The sequence below is a fragment of the Cynoglossus semilaevis genome, chromosome 20 (assembly GCF_000523025.1).
Source record: "Cynoglossus semilaevis isolate Cse_v1.0 chromosome 20, Cse_v1.0, whole genome shotgun sequence".
In the NCBI taxonomy this organism is placed as follows: Eukaryota; Metazoa; Chordata; class Actinopteri; order Pleuronectiformes; family Cynoglossidae; genus Cynoglossus; species Cynoglossus semilaevis.
The window spans coordinates 6,736,534-6,750,276 of NC_024326.1; the positions used below are offsets into that span (position 1 = coordinate 6,736,534).

Here is a 13,743-nt window from a genome sequence, read left to right on the forward strand (position 1 = left end):
AATCACTTCAGTTTAGGAGAAAATAACAACAATAAATGGCAGTGAAAAAAAAATTGGGAAAACTAGAATGCCAGTATACCTTTTTGTTCCTTCGATATCTTTGAAATGACAACGGGGATTTTATGTTCTGCTCCACCCTGAGGAGAGGAATTTAATCAAACTAAATAACAAAGGTATCACCATCACCGAGGGGAGACACAAAGACACCCAGGAGCGGCTCAATTTTCACTGAACCTCTCTGCTAATGCTGTTATTGCACTTTTACAACAAATTGATCAATAGCACTTGTTCAGACTTAATTTAAAGAAGTTGGGCGGAGCGGTTTAATCTGCGGCGATCTAAATTACCTTGATGCTCAGACCGAACCCTCCGATCGTCTGCCTCCGGATCGTTACAGTCCTCTCCTGAAAGACATTCAGTTAGAGTGGACAAATGAGGCGGAGGCTGAACCTGCAGCGCTCTGACAACACAACAGTTGCTCTTAAAAAAATTAGATACAAGACAAATGTTACTCTATGGTAGCAAAATCAACACCCTTGTTTGGTAAACTTCCATTAATTTAGAAAAGTGTGAAACAACATTGACATTTACAATTATTTAATGGTATAAATAACAGAGGGGCTTGGATTTATCACAGTCAATCGTGATTATTCATGGTCTGGAATAATCAAGATTAATCAGCATTTCTAAATATTTTCTGTTCATTGCTGGAACAGAAAGACTAACAAACAGCAGGTGGATGTGTTTCAAACCATTTTTTTTACTCTTTTTTACTTTTTACTTAGATAACCTTTGTCTTTACCACTGTCCGCTCCTGAGACTTATGCCGAGAAAAAGATACAGATCAATTTTGATTTGGAACATGATCGGGTTCTCTGACCTCGAGCTCATCCTAATAGAACCAAAAAACAGAAACGTGTACTATGATCAAATGAGTCAATGTTTCTGCTTTTTTGTAAAAGAAAAAAAAAATCATATTCTGCCGCCAAGAATGAAAAAGATAGATGTTAATGATAGATCAGTTCTCTGGCAGTACGGAGCTTCACTGGTCTCCATATAATTAAGGATCTGCATATACGCAGAGGCTTTGACCATCATTGTGGGGAGAAGTGTTCTCCAGTCGAGATAATGTTATTTTCCACACACTGGAGGCTTTTATTTTAGCAAGACTAAAAAAACCACCTGTCAGGCCTCATTTTCCACAGTTTAGAAAAGCATGGCTTCATAGACAAAGAGTCCATGTGCTCCAGTTGCCCGCCCACAGTCAATATTTTCCCCGTCTGGCACATCATGGAGAGAAGAGGGTGACAACAGCAGCCACTGAGAGTTGAGCAGCCCCAGGCTTTTATACAGTAAGAAAAAATAAAGATATTCTACATCGATTGATGTCTTTGTTGTTGTTCATCTTATAAAACAATCATTGTTAGCTTTTCAGTAAAACTACTGTATATCTATGAAATGCAAACCATGAAATCCAATCAAAAAAGCAAATACTCTGTGTTTCTGTATTTGCATATGCAAACTTTTTTTCATTTGTCTACGAGGAAGCTGATGGCAAATGTCAGACTGACTCCACTTCACACAGTGTTAGGCAAAAATATACAAAGAATCCAAGTCCTGCCAAAAAAGAATCTTGGATATTCTCACACCCTTACAGTTTGACGTTAACCCTCAATAGTTACCAATATTGAAAGTCTACGACTACAACTTTGCAACAGGTCTACACCCAGCCCCATTAGTTTGTTTTCTTTTGCCAAAAACATTTATTTTCACGTCTTAGACAGAGCAAAGAAACAAGTTGTGACCTGGTTTCAAAGACATCCCCCAGAATTCTACTGAGGATCATTTCTTAGATGTAACAAGGACATGACAGAATAAGTAAAAATGACTCCAAGTGTTGTAACAACAAAACTGGCAAAAAAAAAAAAAACTACGTTCGGATTTAATATTTATGTTCCAGATACATAACCCTCGTGAGGTTACAAATATTACAAAAAAAAAACAACAACAAAAAAGGAAATATTGTATTCTATTTTATTCTGTTACAAAAGCTGATAATGTTTTTTTTTTCCACAGCTCAGTTGAAAACAGAAATATTCTGCTTCCTTTCCCAGGTCTAGAAAGTAAGCTCTACTATAAGAAAATGATTTGAAATCACATTTCTCTCCATCATCTATAATAAAAACAATAAAAAAACAAACAGCAGAGATAAAGCGTACCTGACGAATGTCCTCCGTTCGTCCCCATGCTTAAGTAGGACATCACAGCACAAATTTGACTTTTTTTCCCCTCCTTTATTTCTCTGAGCTTAGACATAAAACCGCCTGTGTTCAGCTGGAGTGACATTAAATCCGCAGCTCTCCTGGGCTGACAGTAAACTCCTGGAGAATCATGCAGATCTTACACGTCACACTCTTTTCTTCTCCACAACTATTCTTTGAACACCGTCTTTCTACACCCTGACCTACTTTGTAGAGACGACAAACCGTTGTGACCCAGTTCACAGGGTGACTTGTGTGAATTGCAACAGTTCTGACGACTTCACCAGCTTCCTTAACACCTGGTTTTATTTTGACCAGGGGAGACCAGACACTGGTATTTGATACATTAAATGTCAGTAAATGAATGACGACACCAACAGGTCCAGATCATTTGGGTCAAAGGTCACATCGTGGGCCTCAACTTGTATTTTTTTTTTAGTTTTTCTTTGTTTCTTTTACTGAAACATAATTTTGCTTTTGTGTTTTTGCTAACCTTTTGCAAAAGTTAATTTATTGTGTAACTACTCTGTTGCTATTCTTCTAATATTGGAGCCTGATCATTGGTCTAGTTGTTGCCATTATATTTTTGTTTATTTTTTGTTTTGTGCTACCGATTTTGTGGTCTACAGGATGTTCTCTTTGTGGAACTGTTCCATTTTGATGTTTTCCGAGGTGTTCATTATTTAAACTATTGTTGAATGATAAATTAATTAACTGCTTCCTGTTAGAGATGACAGATACGTGAAATTGCTCAGTGGAGCTGAAAAGTCTGCTTTTTAAAGAGCTTTTGTCTTAACTACAAACACTGTTTCTAAGGACAAATTGTGATGTCTCCATTTGTCCGGGAGGATTTTTGTTGTCTTGCTAAAATGTTATGGAAGTCAAAATGTTAAATGTTATTGAACCAATCATTCTGAGAAAGGTCAGAGGCTGAGAGCTCATCAGATTAGATTATTAGGAACTTTATGAATTCCAATAACAGTTGTCACACAGTGAGAGGTGATTAAACAGAAGCTGGAATTCCATTTCATGAAATTGACCTCTTATTCGGAATACATTAGATCTGTCATTTTTACTGATGGGCCCTCCAACCTCCATGTGTTCGGCCTCACACGGCGGTGATTTCGTCTGATGAGCGTTGAAGTGTGACAAATCCACATTCAGAGGAAATAAAGAGGAGGGCTGTAGTACTTACGCTGGAATAGAAAGGTTCTCCCGACACACAGATGACATCTTGTTCTTGAATGGTCAGAATATCTTTGGCCAGGTGTAGTCGAATATTAAACGGCTCCTCATTACCTTCTTGCATCAAATAAATCCCAGTCTTTGTCTGAGGAGAGTCGGAGAGAAAATGTCATTCATCATCTCTGCGTGACTAAATCAACTGGCCATGAAATGAAATGCCAATGAAAAAACTGGAAATCTGGAGACGAGATCTGTTCTCATCTATCTCATTTTCACAAAGGAAGAAAAAAAAAAACGTACATTTGTGGTAATGGACAGTCATGTTGTACAGAATAGTGCACATTCAAAACTATTTTAAAGATGTATCATTCTCTTGCCTAAATATCTGTTTACGTTCAATTAAACACATCTGTCAAAAACCTGGATGGCTTGTATTTATTCACACTTTAACTGTTTATTTATTTCACCACACATTATATTTATACATTCATTCAAATGCACCGTGATCTAAGCCACTTAAATAAAGTTTAACAGGAACAGCTGGCTTGCAGGTATTCATAAACAAACCTGATCCCCTTTAAAAAAGTTTGTATTTCCCTGTTTTACGGCCAGTGATGAGGATAAATTAAGAAGCTGTTAAATTAAGTGGCTGAACCGAGCGCCGTCTCCACTTTTACAGGTCCCCACTTTATGTGCAGCAGGTGCGAGGACTGAATGTGTTCCCTATGATCCATTTGAAACATGTTAATCCGTATCAAATTTGTATGTGTTGCATATCTTTCATCCTCCCAGACTAATTGCCATCCCCATCCTGTCCTTGACTTTATAAAAAAAGGGTCTTAATAAATTGGAGTGTGTCCACCAGACAACACTAGTGTCAGCATCCCTGTCACCTGGGATACGCTACACATCACTTAACAAGACAGCTGCTGTTCTCACCTAGAGCGTCTCAACTCCGGGTCAGACTTGAATCATAGTCGCTTTACGGAGCGTGTTATCTTTCACCCTTAATGAGGAACGCGATGCAATATGCTTCTGTGTGCAGCTGCAGGATGAGGAATGAAATGATGGGTGAAATGAACTAATGTGCATGTAGGAATCATTAGCCGAGCAAAATGAGGGCACTTGTGCCATAATGGTACATGACCTGGGTCAGTCTGTGGCTCACGTGCATCTGCATTTCTATAAAGCCGCGGCGCATAATAAACACTGCACTTAATTAGTCCCAATGCCCACGTCTCACACCTGTGTTAATTACACTGCCTTGTCCTTCGTCACACTCAGATCATCATCTAAACAACTGTTTTTCTTCTGGTTTTTCATAATCACAATTATTTGAAATCCTGTTTCTGTTAAGGTAAAAATAATTATGGGACCGTCAAAAGTAAACATCCTGAAGCCTGACAGAGAAAACCTTTATCACTGTAAGATATCCAGTAATATTTCGCCGTATGTTTATATCACAATAAATGGATTTATTTAATACAGCTGCTGTTTTCATACGTGCCCATCTCTGCAGTTTCAAAGTAGAATGTTTTCCTGCATGTGATCCATGTTTACACAGTGGAAACAGTTACGACTGAATCAAGGAATAACCACAGTTTATTCCTTGACTTTACTTCCTGCATAAAGAGCTGTTTTAAAGGTCAGAATGAAGAGCAGCTCCAGTGTTGACATGAGCTTCAGCAATTTTACTCATGTTAATATGTACGTAAAGGAGGTTTAAAGTGAATGATGCTGTAGGTTTTACTTATTGGACTATAATATTTAGCTCATCTAAAAATGTAAATAAATAAAACAGAACCTAAATGAATAAAAGCTAATTTACTTGAACCAGTTGTATTACATGGAAGTAAATGGAACTGAAATTAAATAAATTGTATCAATAAATCGAAACAAAAATAAATTAAATAAATAAATAAAGTGCTGTATGTGTTTTCGGATGTTCTCTTCATATTTATAAGTCAGTTTCAGAGGCAATTTAAAATATGCAAATTATTTTTGAAAAGGCACAATATACACTAGTTTTGGCGATTACAGGCAAACAAAATGTAACCAAGCATTGAATTATGTGAACATCACATCACTTTAAACAAACGAGCATTTAAAACGAGCATCAAAATACGTTCTTTTTAAAGAGAACCATATTTCAATGTTTGACTGGATGTGTTGACGACTACAGTCTTTAGATGTAGTTGTGAATGTATTGTAGGCTCTAATCTCACTGTCAGTCTTTCTGCCTTCTTCTCATTCATGGAATATGAAACAGCACTTGGTTTTTTTTTTCCATGGTAATTCTCATTCACACGCCTTCCTGCCTTGCTGTCCAACCATGTCAGCGCGATCTTTTTTAAAAGTGTCATCTCTATCAGTTGTCATTTGCAACATTCACCATCTCATCTGAGCCATCACTCTTCATTCTCTATCAGTGTCTTCAGGTCACCGGCGTCTAGCCTGTGGAAGATTGTCCTTGTTGCTGCTCAGACACAGATTGTGTCCAAGCACCAATTAAACTTTACAGACAATCATCCCACTATTATCGTCACTCTCTAATGAATATATATTCTCCACTCACTTTCATCTCTTCCAAATGAAGGAATATTAATAGCCTCGGAGAGCTGGTCTGTCATCTGGCACTGGTATGACAATGTTTGTATTGAAATTAGAGGGGGCAGGGTGAACTCTCGTCAGACGACGTGTGCGTGCCGCAGAGAGTGCCGCTCTAACCACAGGCTTTCAGAAACACTGCGGTACTTAACGCTGCTTTCTGGTGATTGAAAATGTCATGGCGGCATGAACATAAACACAGCCAGCGACTGGTCAAACTGTTTGAATGATTGAATGGCACCAACCTCTTCATTTGAAGTCTTGAAATCCATGTGCTACTATGCAGTTAGGGATGCTGCAAAAGAAGGGAAAATAGGAACAACACTGAGTTTGGCATTTGCTTAACAACATGAGCGACTCGCTGCAGCACAGCCGCAGTCACATTAGAACACACCGTTATTAAGTTGCCTATTTTCATTAGAGTCCTTGCCTCTCAACAATCGAGAGAAGTTGATGTTGCATTGAAATGCATCCCAACGAACAAACTCTGGGGAATATTGGAGGCCATTAAGAGGTAATGAATAATTCAGGATTTAAGGTGAGAACCCAGGTATCCTTACAAATGTTTCAACATTGAATTCCTGAAATCATCTGTCTGCAGTGTTGTAGAACTGAACAAGTACAAAACTGCAGAGTGAAAGCACTCTTACTTAGAGATACATTTGAAAACTAATTCTAATTTTCAGAATTAATGGGAACATATTCATTCAGTACGTGAAACATATGACGCCTACAACAAAAGCAGAGTTATGCAACGTTCTAGAATATTCCTGGCTCTAGTTTTCACCAGCATGAATGGGAATTGGTTCAAAACGTTGTGATGATCTTAATGAGCGAATGTCGAGTCAGTGTTTACGACTGTGAGATTCTGAAACTGCAGTCAAAAATATTGTAAAAGATTATTACGCTTATGATTACGATTTTCTGGTAGATGCCAGGAGAAGTGTGTGTGTAAAGGCTGAGGGAAGAAACTACTGCTGACTGCGTGTGACCTTCAGGCCATCGGGATGCACTGCATCAGAAAGAGCTGAGAAATAATATATTTTATCTTTAAATTGTTAAAATGTGATTATTAAATAGAACAAAAAATTTAACAAACGTGAACTCTTGGTCTCTGGTGGAATATTGGGTGAGAGCTTTTACTATATAAACTAACCTTATCGAGTTCTAGAAGACTTCTTGTTGATCTTATAAAAAAGTACAAAGTAAAAAATGGCTCCCTGTTGAAATATGAAGGCCGTGCTGTAGAGGTATAGGATACTCAGGCTTACTTCAGCAGAAAGGCCCCCGGCTCTTTGCGTGGCGAGGTCTAGCCATGGAGCGGTGTGTTGATCCTGGATCTGAGCCTTAGCTGAGGCCCTCCCTGAACCATGGCTGTCAGAGTTTGGTGATGGGAGAGGAAGAGGAAGAGAGAGACAGAGGCACAGAGGGGGAGAGAGTGGAGCTGTCACCTCTCTTGACTGGCTGTAGATGTTGCGGGATTGTTCCCAGTGGAGGTGGAGCTGAAGAGCAGAGCGATACTATCATGTAGTGACTGAGGGTTCACTTCTGCTGGTCCCTAATCGTGTCTGTGCTGCAGTAATAGGAGGACGAGACCAAGGCATCTCACTGGAACCAAACCCACCTGCAGACAAAGAAAAAAAAAAACAAACAGAGAAAAATAAATGCCTTTTAATGTGCTGTTTGTCAAATGTTGTGGTGTAAGTGTGATGTCAATAGAACTGCTGCATTTTCGTGTACGTGGGCTGATGAATCAGACATAAACGCTCATCTCTACAGTGTTACCCAAATACACAGCTGCAAAAAACAATTCTAGTTATATCAGTGGTTGCTGGAGGCCCCCCTCTCAAATAAAATATAAATATAAAACCTGTAGATTCAACAGCACAAATGCAAAAAAAAATGCAATTAATTCATGTTCTTCTATTTTCTTGGATTTCTGTATTCTGGCAGCAAATAACTGTTTCAAAGTGTTTATTAAATTCCAGCAGCATACCCTTGAGAAATACGCCTCGTTAGTATGCATTGTTGGCTCCACGCCACCCTGTTGTTGGGCTGCAGTGTTGCTACACTCTGATCATTGTTAGCCGGATTAGAGGAAAACTTGCAGTAAGCACATTTTCAGGCAACAATTAACAAATAAATCATGGACCTATGATTAAAGAGTGAAGCCCTAATAAAACTTGCAAATGTATTCAAGTGGGGGAGATGAGGAGGCACAAGAGCCAGTGAGTCAGAGGAGCTATCTTTAAAGATTTTTTTTCTCCCTTCAAGCACTGACGATTAAACCTCACATCAACTAATAATGTGTTTGGTTTCAATAGATATGGGTTGTTGAGTTCACAGTATCTTAGTGGTTTTTTTTTTATTATTATTATTTCTTTCATATGAAGGCAGTGAATACCATCAATGTCAAGTCAACAAGTCATAATAAACCTATTCATTAAAATATTCAGTGTGTCAGACTATGTAACATCCAGTGATGGAATGGCAGATTTCTTAAGGTTACACCATGCTGGATATTATTGTAGCGTTGGTTAAATTTAGGGCATGTCGCTATAAAGTATATAGCGGGTGCTATAAAGTAAAGGTCTATGTGCTGAGTTCACTGGTAGAGCATTCTTTCAATAAAAGTAGCTTCATTTAACTTAATCAAATCTAAACTAAATGTTAATCACAGCAGACAAGGCTTAGGTAATGTTCCAACAGCCTTGATATGATAGCACTGAGCACTTACTGCTGAACACATCAGAATTAAATCAGCTAATATTTTCATATACAAACCGTACGGTACACCTCACACTTTCTCACCTTAAGTAACTTTTTTCTTTAATTGTCTAGTCTTTTTTTATTGCAGCTATATTTTTTCATATGTTTTTTTAATGATATTGATGTTATTTTCATATGTGAAAAGATCAAACCTTGGAAGCCTTGATACGAGTGTGGAAAAATCAGACTACGTGATTACTCACTCACTACATCAATAACTAATCAATACCGGCTAATTTCAGGTCATTATTTAATAAAATATGAGACTAAGTTTCATTAAATATGAAACTATTTAGAAAATAATGACACAGGAAGCTCGTCCTTTGGAAGCATGGCAATGTCAGCAACATCCGCCAGGCTATTGGATTGGCCATTTAATCCTCCATCTCCTGAATTGATTTCTCTTCACAACATGTTCAACAACATAAAAATCTATTCACAAAAATGTCTACAAATGTTATACATGGTTTTAAGTAAATCTGGTAACTTATTTATACAGAGTAACTCCCAAAAACACGTGAAGCCAAACACTCTTTTGCCAAGGCTTTCCATTGAAGATATAGTTTGCACGAGATAGTTCATACATATTTTAGTTACAGTTTATACCCCAAACAACAATAACTACATTAAGCCTCTTTATTATCCAATTTGTAAAAATTCATGACAGCCAATGGCATGCTTGCAAACTCTCTCCCGGTCTTCAGTACAGAACAGAGGCTCCAGTGGAGTTTACATCAAGGAAAAATTCCTATTCTCTACTTGTATAGTGATGTTTCATAAGAAAATATTCATAAGACCTAATTATAACTGCTGCGGGGGGTCTGGGGGGGGGGCTCTATTTCTATTGTGTTGTATGAAATGATAGCCATAAATGCTATGTTATACCCTTCGGGCTTATTGTGCAAAAAAAAAAAAAAGTATCTTAAAATGAGCTGAGCCCTCATTGTCACAAAAAAGGAAATTAGCACTGGGTAGGGAAAAAAAACAATAATACCCTACAACACAAACTGAAGCATTGCATCATCATGTTTAAATTCATATCTAATGATAAAACATCACAGGTTCGAATCCATCAGGTTCCACTGAGGCACACAGAGCATGGCTCCGTCCACACACACTGCTTCTTCTGTCCACTGCTCACTAAGGTGATGGGTTAAATGCAGAGGTCACATGTTGTTGTATGTAGTGGTGTGCTGTGTCACAACAACAAATAAATCACTTTTACTTCTTTGTACCTGCTCACTGAACGTTAAAGTGCTGAACGCTGGCTCCCTCTTTACAGCAAAAAGGTCACTGGTTCCAGTCCCAGTGGTAACAGAAGGTCGTCATGTCCTCTAGCTTCTTCCCACTGCACAAGAGCATGCAGTAATAGGTTAATTGTTTGTTTTGACATGACTATAGGTGCAAATGTGAGAGTGAATTGCCTTTGTATGTGGCCACGCCCTCACCCAAAGACTGCTGGGATTGGTACTTCACCTGTGACCCTGAAGATGATGGCAGGGTTGAATTTATGAATCAATGAATAAATGTACATAATTAGACTAAACCAGATGCAGTGATCTGCTGGTCATGTGACATGAATTCAATGTAACATACATATATGTATGTCAAGCGTCATCTGACCATCAGTTTCACATTGTTGTATGGAATCAGTGCAAGTAAATGTAACGTACACTTATTCTGCAGCTGCCCATGTATATGATGTAATTCCCTATGAACTGGCAACAGACGGTCAAGTCACACAAAAGTAATCTGCAGCATTAAGCAGAAAAAATATTTGAACTCTTACATGGAAAGAAATTCCAACCACTGGTTCATGAAATATTTTTTCTCTGTAAGAGCTCATTAAAAACAGATTTATGAGCATTCATAGATAAAGTAAGCTGAATATACAATAATGAGAATTATAGTCAATTAAATACACTTTAAATTTTGCAAATTACATATTACTATGTACTGTATATATTACTGCAATCAGTTTACTGTCAGTGAATAGGGAAGTACATACTGTATGAATTGCTGTGTTCAGTTAAAAACAACTCAAAACAACTGTCACGTACAGGGAAAGAACAGGAAGCAGGCAACACCCAAAATGCAGCACTTGAAGAACAGCGATCAAGTGCAGAGGTTTATTCAACAGATTCAAAAGCTCAAACACATCCAACTCACTGAAATCAGGGCCAGGCAGGAACACAAAACACTGAACCACCAGGAGAACAACCAACATGCATGAACACATGCAACATAATGAACAAAGAGCTGACAGAGTGGAGGTGGGAGGTACTCATACCCAGGGCAGTAGGTGACACCAGTGAGACTGATTAACAGGGAACCACAGGACACAGGTGAAGAAAAGGGTTGTCAATGAGAGGAATCCATTCCCAGAAGCTCTGGGGTTCACACAGTTCACCAGTCCATCACAGAACCACGTATGGAGACAAACAACCATCCAAACTTATACTCATATCTATAGGAAGTCTATACAGAAAGACCATCAGTTAACACCAGGGATCAAACTGACGACACAGTCCAGAGCAGTAGTCACCCTTCACTGTTCGGTCACTGAAATATATTTGAACCATTTCATTTCTTTTTTTTGCCAATATGGCGTCTTGTCGCCGTTTCTTTATTCTGGTTTGATTTTAATTCAATTAGAAATTTAGATTCACACATTTTCGTCCCCGTCTCCTCCTACACTGTGAGCTGTCAGCAACGAGCCAAGTCTGTCTAATGGATGTGACAGAAATCCTGTCATCATTTGAGGACCTGCCTTAAAAAAGAATGGGTTCACGTGGCTAGATGATAAATGTGTGTGCAGCTCTGAGATGAGTACTTTGTCTTAGCTGCTACTCTCATCCTGTCAGACATGATCATCTTTTTTCCCCCCAAAGAACCCCAGATTACATAAGTAGAGGCTTTTGTGCCTTTTAAGTTGACTCAGCATAACTCCACTTCTCACCACACTATCAGATATGCTGCGTCCTACCAATCTAGTCCACAAGGTTTTTCTCTGTTTTTCAATAATTCTCCTGTCTTTGACACAATGATGGTAAATGGAGAGAGGGAGAGAGGGAGAGAGGGAGAGAGAGAGAGCCTGGATGCTGTGGAGAAGCTGACCTGACATCTCCATCTCTGAGAGCCGAGGACAGCTGCGACCCATGCACTATGATGAATTGCCGTTTGTGAGTTCAGGTGGAACTGTTGTCTGCAAAGTGCTCCGGCAGATGTAGTTTCACTCTGACAAAATTGAGATATTTTTCTCTGACTGTATGTTGACTCGTCCCACGACCTGGAACATGGAGCACCTCAAAGTGCAGCTTCTTTAATTTGGCCGGGGATGATGGCAACCGTTGTGTTACTCAGATATTAAAGCTTCCCAGAGGACTCCCACTGCTCAGCTTGAACAGCATTACACAAACACAATTTTACAGTCTGCCCGACTCATGTTAGAAAACCTAATGGAATTTCTGCAGCTTATCAAGCCGGCCTCCATAACATAACACTGCACTGTTTGTACACGACCACATATGCTGAGAAATAATGTGTGAAGATCAATAGTGAATCGAAAGGTATTGTGTAAACCTAAATTGCCAATTTATGTTACGTTACGATACAAAATTAAGATGAATCATGCATGGGTGACATTCTTCAGCCTAGATGTTATTTTAAAATGTCCATTTCCTGTTTACTTTTAGGACTATATTAACCTCTTTTCACTATACTTTTCTCACTCTTATTTATCTATTTGTAAATATTGGTTCTCAGTGTATTCTTGCTACTTCTATTCTTTATTTATTTATTTCAGTGTAAATGTTGTTGATCGTAATTAACTTTATCCTCTGATTAAATGTGCATTTGTTGAACCTTGGTCAACCACTTAATTCTCTAGGAGATATTTTACATTCTTGTTATTTCCATATTAGTGTTTTTAAAACCTTATTTGTTTGCTGACATTTTGCTTTTTCTTTAAGGCTAACCTTTATTTATTTTAATGATTGTGAGCCACTTTGGCTTAATTAGAGCTTGGATATATTTTTCTAGTCAAAATAGCTACTTATAGCCTAACATGACATTAGAAATTTGCTACTGCTAGTTTTTTAAAATGTATTTAATTTTTTGCTCTCATTTTTTACTTACCTGCATCAACTTTTTTGTAACATTGTTAGCATTTACTGGCTAACAGCAATGTCCCATAGAGAAATAGTAACTGTAGCCTGGTTTAACACGAAATGTTATTATAGAACTTTGGGCTATTTGGTTATTGGGTTAGTGGTAAATATATTTTTTAAAAACAATTACGTTTGCATACCACTGGATTTGACGTATTGGTACAAGGACAGCAGCTGGCTGTCAGGTCATTTAACACCACTGTACCGTTTTACTTTCTACCACACATTGAAAGTTCCAACCTTAAACTCTCTAGTTTGGTCCAGATTTATATCTGAGCAGAGTTATACCTTTTCTGAACCGGTGCTTAAACCTCAGCGGTGTGTAGGTTCCTCTTCACCTGAGAAAGCGTGACACACTAATAAACTACTCCTCCAACCCCCCGTCTTACTCCTGCTGTGAGGCAACTGTGTGAATGGTTGTGTATTTACTGAGCCGCACCGTGCCCCACTACAGTAGAGTTGCTGCTTCTCCTTTATTTCCTGCACAATGAGCTCAATATTGATTATTTAAGATAAATGTAAGTCTTTTCTCGTCTTTCAACGCCATTTGTCAGAAGTCTTTGAACGCTGCATATGTCGATAGCAGGCAGCTCCAGTGGTGCTGTTTATGACAGATGCTCATGAATGATAGGCAGTGGAGTAAATTAGTGATGGACACATTTATGGACAGCTTCTGCCTTCCTGACTATGATGTGTGCTTTCTGGCAACATAAGAAATCCACTGGATATGAGAGGGGGTGCCAACCTAAATC

At 38.4% G+C, this 13,743-nt stretch overlaps 1 protein-coding gene across 4 annotated transcripts in view; it reads right to left on the reverse strand.

The window, feature by feature from the left end:
• The window catches only part of sntg1 (syntrophin, gamma 1), a 90,428-nt gene that overhangs the window by 18,562 nt on the left and 58,123 nt on the right, over positions 1-13,743 (reverse strand). For 3 of the 4 annotated variants that reach the window (XM_025052613.1, XM_025052614.1, XM_008334321.3), the window contains 6 exons: positions 10,058-10,170; positions 7,325-7,677; positions 6,299-6,348; positions 3,457-3,591; positions 348-404; positions 80-137 (listed from right to left, as the gene is read on the reverse strand). In XM_025052613.1, the coding sequence (XP_024908381.1) occupies positions 80-137; positions 348-404; positions 3,457-3,591; positions 6,299-6,325 (277 nt within the window). In that variant the 5' untranslated portion in view covers positions 6,326-6,348; positions 7,325-7,677; positions 10,058-10,170. The remainder of the gene's footprint in view (positions 1-79; positions 138-347; positions 405-3,456; positions 3,592-6,298; positions 6,349-7,324; positions 7,678-10,057; positions 10,171-13,743) is intronic. The other variant, XM_017042283.2, reaches the window with a different exon arrangement.